Below are 9104 nucleotides of genomic sequence, written 5' to 3'. Positions count from 1 at the left end.
GTGTATTTTCATAAAAGGTGTATTAATGTGCTTTGTTACTGGTTATGTATCTTGTTTTTTACTGGTGTTTTACCGTTAAATGCTGTTGTTTTTAGGGTTAATTACTTGTTGTCTTGATGTTTCCGTGATCACTTGTGTATTACTGGTCTTTTACTGGTGTGTTTCTGTGGTTTTTCTGGTCCTGACCTCAGTCTGGTTTCTGTCGAACTGGTCACTGGATGTTTGGGTTGGGTGGGACACACACACATACTTCCCTTTCTCATTTGAGAAAACAAAAGCAGATGAAGCCCACCCACCTGTTACCATGGTTACCTGATGGAGGTATTTTAGGGTGTGACGGCCTGTCTGTGTCGAACGCACACACATCTTTAGCCAAGTGCGTTTGCGTTGGTTACTGCGGTCCGTCTCTGGGAGCTGGGTGGATACAGTAATGTGGGGGAGAACAAACACCTGGGGGCCAGCCACCGCCGACATCATGTCCTTTATTTAAAAGAAATCTCGTACAAATGAGAAAAACAGCTGTTTGGTCTTTCAGTTAAAAAGACTTCATGTAAACTTGACACTTCTTTGCTGTAGGTCTCTGTATTGGCAGAAATCTGTCGATAAACAACACAGGTGATGATTGAATATATCAGGACATACTGCAACACTGTAAGAAAGGTGATATATTGTTTTATTTTTTTTGTAATGTTATTTTGAGTAAAGACCATTCCACCACACGCATAAGATTTGAGTAGAAAAAAATCACTTTTTTAATGCAATCAGAACAGCAGGATCTGTGAAAGGCAGATTACAGCACTGCTCTCTAGCAGTTGAGGGAAACACACACACACACACACACACACACACACACACACAACGTAAACGCAACACATTATTTATTAAAAAATCAACGCTGCATTGATTCTCAAAAAAACGGAATCACCAAACAGAAAATTTCAGTACCGAAGTGTATTGATATTTTCTTACACCCCTACTTTGTGAGGCCAAGTTTGCTACCTAACAGGAAATGTCTGGTATTAAGTTACTTCTAGTTTTTCTTGTTTTTTATCTCTTCATGAAAACACAGAAGTCCCACCTGCGTACTTTCTTCTTGGTGCATGTCTGCAAATCTGTAAACTGAAAAAATGCTAAGTGATCTTTCTTTAGGCCACGTTCAAACGAGAACGGCACCACAAAAAACAGAAGTCTTTCCTTTGTGTTCTTAAAAAAAATCTGCGTGCACATAACATTATGAAAACGATCCTTGTGTACATGCATCAGCAAGAACAACCAAACATGCAGGATTTTGCGGTGCAACTTTGTAATGAAACACATAGAATTACAACAGCCGCATGTATGACGTGAGGCCGTGATATTATCGCTCTCACAGGATGCGTGCGTCACACAGACGGGGTTGCGTCTTCAAAACATTTCACTCTGGAACCCAGTTTTAAAAGTCTGCGTTTCCAAAACGCGTAAACGAAAGGCCAAACTGCAGCAAAAGATTAACTGTTAATGCAAGACAATGCCGCACAGATCAGAGAAACTTTACTGACAGGGACATGTCTTTGTCTTAGTTTCAACAGAAATATTTTATGTCACTAGGAAATGGACAGATTGTCGTCTTGAGGAGAGAGACAGGAAGTTGTGTCTTTATATTCTCCTTCATTCATGAACACAGTTTCCTCCACATGCACAGTCAGCGAGGAGTTTCAGTGTAATAAGAGAGAGGAAGGAAGTCAGAGCGTTGACAGTTTTCACCAGGAGCTTCCTGCAGGAACACTGAAACCTGAGGAGGGGGGTGTTAGTGGACGGACACTTCCTGTGCAGCTGACAGGCGCTCTGAAATCATTTCCTGTTCAAATTCCCCCACACCCACCCAGCCAGACTCCACCCGATCGGGAGGAAACGAGCGGAGAGAAGGAGAATTACGATGTAGTGTTGGATTAAAGGTGCAGTCCACCAAACAAAAACTTTATTAGGGCTCATTAATAATCCCTTTAGGTATGAAAATAGATATATCCATTTCAGATGTAAACATCACTGTCGTCATACTTCCATGTGGCGTTTGTGTTGGCATAAATACAGCCAATAGATGGTGCAGTCAAACACACGTGATGATGGTGGTGGAGGTCGTAATAACAGTCTGCGTAGGTGTGGGTCGATATAAGTTTTAGACGGTGCTTTATCATTCAGGAACGTGTTTTACCGATTTATGTGAGATAGAAATAGGGCATAAAGTCGGCAGTGCACCAGACGAGATGAGGGACTTTTCCTGCTTTATTTTTTTGTATTCAGAAATAATCCCTGTAAAGTTTTTCTTGACTTGACTGAGACTCTTTGCAGACTAAGTGGCCGAGGAACTATATTATGTTGAAACATCCAGTATAAAGGGATTATTTTATTATTATTTTATTTATTATTATTTTATTATCTTATTCTAAATGGATCCATTATTAACATTATTTTTCAAGCAAAGATTTGGACAAATCAAGATACTTTAGGATGTAATGTTGGAATAGTGGAGACAGCGTTGGGCATTTTTCAATCTTCATTTTTGACATTCTATAAACTGTTGCTTCACTTTCTACAGAGGCCTTAACTGTTAGCAGAAGGAATGAACTTTCAGTCGTTTTTCCTCCCAGCCCTCCTCCTCCTCCTCCTCCTCCTCCTCCTCCTCCTCCTCCTCCTCCTTTCTTCTCCTTCTTCTGTTGTGGTCGACGGCTCTGAGCCTCGCCCAGAGTCTCTGCAGCTCTGACATCATCTGGAGACTGGGCGAGAGACATGACCTCACCATAGAGAGAGAGAGCGAGAGAGAGTTTAGGGGAGACGAGGGAACAGCATGTAGAGGAGGAGGAGGAGGAGCAGGAGGAGGAGGAGGAGGAGCAGGAGGAGGAGGAGGAGGAGGAGGAGGGAGGCTGTTAACAGATGGTGAGAGTGGGCGAGAGGCTGTAAAACACAGCGAGGGTTAGAGTCGTGTTAGAGGTGTGATAAAAACACGGAGACGTCAGAGACACATGAAGCTTTACATGAATGAAAAATACCATCTTATAAGAGGCAGAAATCCAGTTTTGGCCAAGAAAAATCACCGCCAACGACACTTCTGACGCGTGATTGTTCAGTCATAAAAGTGAGAGTTTTGGTCTCAATCCAGATAAAATCTACAACAAAAACAAAACCGTTTCAGAGAGAAATGTTCTGCTTGTCATCTTTTTAATAAAAGAATTCAAACTGTAAGAATCCAGCTGCGCTCTGTTTGTCTGTCTCACTGCGCTGCTGTCGGACCATCAGCTGTTTGAGCCGCCATGATGAAATGCTGTGGCTGTCAAACACTCAGCTGTTCTACAGTCAATGTCCTTCACTGCATTTGGTTCTCTGCAGCTTCTTATTGTCATTGGCTGTTCGTGTTGTCCGTCAAGACATGGCCGGAACGTGTTCTATCGACATTCTATCGACATTCTATCGACATTCTATCGACATTCTATCGACTACGTCTTATATTTCTGTCGAGGAAAATTATAGTGCGATTGATATTGTTATCGTTTTATTGCCTAGCTCTACCAGCAAGTCTCAAAGGATCTACTTCTAACACCCTGGTGCCAGACACCCACCGCAGGACTCCCTCAGAGGTCCTGCGTCCATGCCTCGACAGGCCTCACTGTGGATCGGACTTTGCTCTGACCTGTCGAGGCATGGACGCAGGACCTCTGGGGTCCGGTACATTCCACAGATGCTCGATCAGATTGTGATCTGAGGAATTTAAAGGCCAGTTCGATGCTTTGAGCTCTATGTCACGTTTGTTCATGTTTTTGCAGTGTGACGTGGTGTACTGTCCTCCCGGGGGGGCAATGCCATGGAGGGGGGGGTACCTTGACACGTTTTTTGGTTGGTAAAGCATTTTCCCACCAGAACATTGCATTGATACAAGATACATTAAATACCTACCACTTGGCCCCTTGATAAAATGTTATCTCATTTCAATTTTTACCCAAAATTTAACTCATTAGTGTCGTCTTTAATATTCTTTGAGTGTACTTTTGAAGGCTGAAGAAGATTATTTTCACTATCGACTGATTTGACAATTATTTTCTCAATCTAGTAATTGATTTCATCATTTTTTCCCCACAGCTTGTGTTTTATCTTTAAATGTTTTCTTTGTATGACCGACACAAAAACACAAAGATATTTAGTTCACTGAGATATAAAACTCCTCAATTTTAGAGGCTTGAATGAATTAATGTTTGGCATTTTTTCTTAGAAGTGACTCAAACAATTAATTGGTTATTAAAGTAGCTGCGATCAACTAATCAGTTAATCTGATTTATTTCAGCTGTAACGTTCTCATTGAGTGGTTGTTTTGACTACACAGAGTTTAGTTCAGTGAACGCCTCCTCAGCTTCTGTGTGTGTGACTGAGTGTGTGTCAGCGTTGAATTTATTAGTATATTTACAGTATCTTGTTCTTGCGGTGCGACAGCTCCTGGATCAGTTTCCTGTGTGAAGCTGAACCACAGTATCGCAGTCAGACCCACCCGGCCCGGCCGAACATGACTCAGCTAACAAACACCCCCCTCAGCCCCCCTCCATCCTGCTGCACAATGACTTGACCCCACCACAGCACAAAGTACAGAGAGGGTGGAGAAAACAAACACGCCTCAGAGGGGAATTCTGCTCATTTTAAAGGAACACTCCACCCAAAATCTCTTCCATTAAAAATCAAACAATGAACCGTGAACAGCCGCAGGTCGTGTCCTCGGTCGAGTCTGGTATTAAAGGCTGAATCTCAAAGCCTTTACTCAGTACGTTTAGAATGTTTTGTTTCTCCAAATATGATAAAATTTTAAGAAAATAATTTGTTTAGTTGTACATCACAGAAACAACATGTTAAAATTTACATTTTAGTAGTTAAATATGTATTAGTCTAGTATTTTTAGATCTCTTACTGTTTTTCTACATTTTATATGTCTTCTATATTTTATTCTATACATTAAGTTGCATTTCCTTGATTTTAGCAAGGGATGCACTAATTGTGAGTGAAATTCTGGACGAATATTGATGATTAACTCTTAACTCTAACTCTGTTTGGTGCATTTTACGCACTTTTCATTCTTCATTTTTGGATAGTTTTGGCTGTATTCATGCAGATGGCATACATTTTGGCCAGGACTGATGTTTAGAAAAGTGTAAAATCGTATCAATGTATAATATTTTTTGTAGCTTGGTTTTTAAAGAGCATATTTTGTGTGCAGAGTGGTTTGAGTGTGAATAATCGAAAAAAAAGGTAATGTATAAAAGTCAGTGTTGCTGCAAATCATTGACATATCCCAGGCTGTAATAATCAAAAAACAATAATACACTACTTTGCAGTACTTTGAAAATACTTATTTTTTTAAAATCTAAAATCATAGTGGCATTATGACAAAAAACCTGGCATTTAGAGGGTTAAAATTCTGAAAATAATGAATATTTAATATTTCTGATCAGGGCTGATGTTCAATAAAACATAAACTCGATGAAAGTAGAAAATAATAATAATGTCTAATATTTTTCAAAGCTTGATTTTGAAAAGTGCATTTTATGTGCAGAGCGATATGAGTGTGTGTACTATTAAAACGGGCCCTAAAGGGTTAACTAGCTCTCCTCCTGCGGATGTCAACATACACTCGTGCTTCACAATGTAGCATTAGTGGAAATAAAGACGGCTTCCTCTGACGATAGTGTCGATAGTGAGTTCATTGCATCCTTTTGTCCAGATGGTGCTCCTGGGAAAATTTACACACACTTACTGTTGTCCCCGGGAAGACAACGAGACGCTGTCTGTCTTGAGCTCTACTTTTTAACCTGCACAAAACTGATGCTGATAATATTGGTAATACTGCTTTTTGTACGTCCGTACAGACAAACTGCCATTCCTTGTCTCAGCACCTTTTCTGACAATAACATATTTTTATATGTTATAGAGAGGAATTTAAGTTATGTGACAGTCTCATACTTTTGTGTTTTTCAGTTTCTAAAATCCTCTTTTATCTGATATAAACCAAACTTTTACTGACTGATTTTTAAACCTCAAAAACAGTCCGCTGCTGCTCGTCTTGTGACAAAGTGATGCATCTTTTCACCCACAAACAATCTTTGTGTGAGTACAGACGGCAGCTGCTCATTAACTCGACAACACGGAAACATTTAATTTCACTTAATTAACATTAATTACTTAACAGCCAATCTAATCTGCTGCCACTGATGTGATTTTAACCAGCGACAGTCGGCTGAAAAAGAGAAGCCTGAACATCACAGACACTCAACAATACAACAATAAACTGATATTTTTATTACTGCGAGTGTAAATATGGTGCCAGAGTGCAAACAAAGCTTAAAAATAGACCTTAAATATTAAAAGAATTACAAGGTGAGGATCCTCTGACCCCCTGACAGAGGTCAAGGTCGAACTGTGAATAATAACTTTATTTGTATAGCACTTACAAGACACACAGTTACAAAGAACAAAATGCACAAGTCAAAACCGGGTTCGTGTCCTCAGATCCTCGAAACGCTGCTGTGTTCGCCGAACCTGTGCAGGGCTCCTGCACCTCTCTGCAAAGATGAGTGAAGACAGCAAATGTCGAAAGGTTTGACGTTAGTCAGTTCATTTATTATTCATACTGATAAGTATTATCAGTGTTTATTAACTGGCCCCTGGTCTGTCAAGTGGCCCCTGAGAAAAGTCAGTTGAGTGTCTCTGCTGTACACGTCAGCTCTTTGTTCATTTAAAATGTTGAGAAGAGCTGAAGGGTTTGATGAGAGAATTTTAGCATCAGAGTTTCACATGCATATCCAAAATAAAGCCGGATATAAGAACCCGTCCATATACATCCCAGTTATCAGTTTAATAACATTTATCAGACGTTTGACTTCAGCTGATCGATTAGCTGCTGCCAGATAATGTGCTAATGTTTGCATTTATCGGAGCAAATGTTTAATAAGAAAACTGTTGCGATGTAAGAGAAACTGTGATCTAACACAAACACACACACACGCACACACACACGCGCACACACACACACACACACACACACACACACACACACACACCTTGACATCCTGCCGAGCTGAGAGGAGAAAGCGAGCAGGCGTTAGACAGGAAGTTTCTTCTCTTCAAAGAGGAGAAACTTCCTCCATTAAGAGGCAGGAAAACACACTGATTGGATAACGGATGTGCTTAGCCCCGCCCACATCCTAAAGGACTCGAAACAGGAAGTGACTTAGTAAAAACGGTTGAAACAGACAGATGCGGACTGGACACATCCGTGGTCACTGAATCAGACGTGTTTAGATCAGATGCTGCAGACGTTTCTTGAGAATCATCATGTTTTTGATTTTCCTTCAGTATCACAGTCATACAGCGAATATCACACGAGAGGTCGTGCTGTCTATCACCACGGCTGTGATTCGGTCGTAGATAGATAATCACAGTATGAACTTCACAGCACGACTTCGAGCGTGATTTTTCTTTTGTACAACAGTTCAACAAGGGTCATTTATTAGTAAACAGTAAAAAGCGTCTACAGATTAAGATCTGTTTGTTTTTTAATGTTTTTTTGTTTACTCCGCCAACATAAATAGTTCCACAACTGCTGGAAGTGACAGCTGTTGCCTAGCAACACATAAACATTTACCTGCATGCTGCTTGCTCACCTGTGTTAGCTCGGCCACAGAGCAGCTGCTGAGCGTCACGAACATTTATCTGTGTTTTCAGTGAAATCAGAGTCTCTGCAGCGTGTGTCCTCTCACTCGTCTCCTCGAGTCCCGTATCAGACAGCGTGTGTGTCGGTGTCTCTCGGGCTGTGGACAGTGTCAGACGAGTGTGTCCCTGTCTCACTGCACATCCACGTAACATCTGTAACAGCTGGTTTAGAATAGAATAAAATATATCTTTATTGTCCACCAGGGTGGAAATTTGTCTTCGGCCCACCAAACACAGAAGACAGCACGAAAAAGACAAAAAACTGCAAACAATCAGTTAATAAGAACAGAGCACATAAACAGGTCATCAGGGACACTCAGCCCGACAGGTTCAGGTCATTGTGTGTCCGTGGTTTACCCCCATTGAGCGGCGATTTACCGAGACCGTCCTACAATAATGTTGGATAACGACTGACTGTTAATGTTTGTCTAATTAACGGTTTAGAACAGCTGTAACGCGGAGTGATACACGAAGAGTAAACAGTCCCAGTGTGTATTATTTGTCTTGCGTGTTTCTTTTCTTTTCCGTTATTGTTTTTTTGGTATCGTCATGTCCGTGTGCTGTGTGTGCTCTGACCGGCTGAAGACGGCAGATGTGACTTAGCTCTGAGCATTAATCTGGTACGGTGCATCAAACGGTAACATCCATGTTTTAAACCGTGCACGCTCCCTTTTAAACGAATTAAACAAACAAATACATGTTGTACTGTATATCGACGCTCATGAAATGCCTCTCGACCAATCAAATTGCTTGGTTTGAACGAACTGTTGTATAATTGTCTGCAAAGTTCACTTCAAACTGAGCTTCAGACACCGAAATAATGCAGCTGCAGAGGAGAAACGTTTCTCAGTCCAGTTTGAAACTGTCCCGGCCCGTCTTCACAGCAGCACTCTGAGGAAACGCCTCACAGTGAATGAGGACTGTAACATGTATTTTAGGATCGTCACAGCTTTAAGATGTGTTTAGATATTTGTGTCCATCCATAATTTTCCTTCAGAAGTCCTCTGTCCATCTGTTGTCTTTCGTCCTCTCAGTGTTTGATCACCTGAGTAAACACGGGAAACGTTCGTCCTGTCTGTTTTCAGGACGGTCACCCTGACAGGCTGCAGTGTGGACTGGAGGTGGGAGGACGTCTCTTCCTGCTGGACCTGGAGAAGAATCAGTGAGTGAGATTTACAGAGTGTCTTTAAACGCAGCGCAGAGAGTTAAAGATGTGACGTGTTGTCGTCTCTCTGCAGCGACCTGCTGCCCAAACCGCCCAACGTCTTCTACTACCTGCCCAACGGCACCGGAGTGTCTGTGAGAGCCGACCCTGTGGTGAGTCAGTGAACGCACCGCCGTCTGTCCTCAGAGCGTCTCTGCTGTGTTCTCCAGCTGTGACA

The 9104-nt window shown here is 41.6% G+C and overlaps 1 protein-coding gene across 3 annotated transcripts in view; it reads left to right on the top strand.

Annotated features, from left to right (window-relative positions):
* adam15 (ADAM metallopeptidase domain 15) overlaps positions 1-9104 on the top strand; it is a 34759-nt gene that overhangs the window by 3347 nt on the left and 22308 nt on the right. For all 3 annotated transcript variants that reach the window (XM_088084758.1, XM_088084759.1, XM_088084760.1), the window contains exons 3-4: positions 8808-8884; positions 8961-9039. In XM_088084758.1, coding sequence (XP_087940884.1) covers positions 8808-8884; positions 8961-9039 — 156 coding nt within the window. The remainder of the gene's footprint in view (positions 1-8807; positions 8885-8960; positions 9040-9104) is intronic.

Source organism: Plectropomus leopardus, chromosome 11 (assembly GCF_026936395.1).
Source record: "Plectropomus leopardus strain MGB_pleo_1.0 chromosome 11, ASM2693639v1, whole genome shotgun sequence".
NCBI classification, from domain to species: domain Eukaryota; kingdom Metazoa; phylum Chordata; class Actinopteri; order Perciformes; family Serranidae; genus Plectropomus; species Plectropomus leopardus.
The sequence above is the reverse complement of the archived record's forward strand: the minus strand, read 5'-3'. Positions and strand labels throughout refer to the sequence as shown.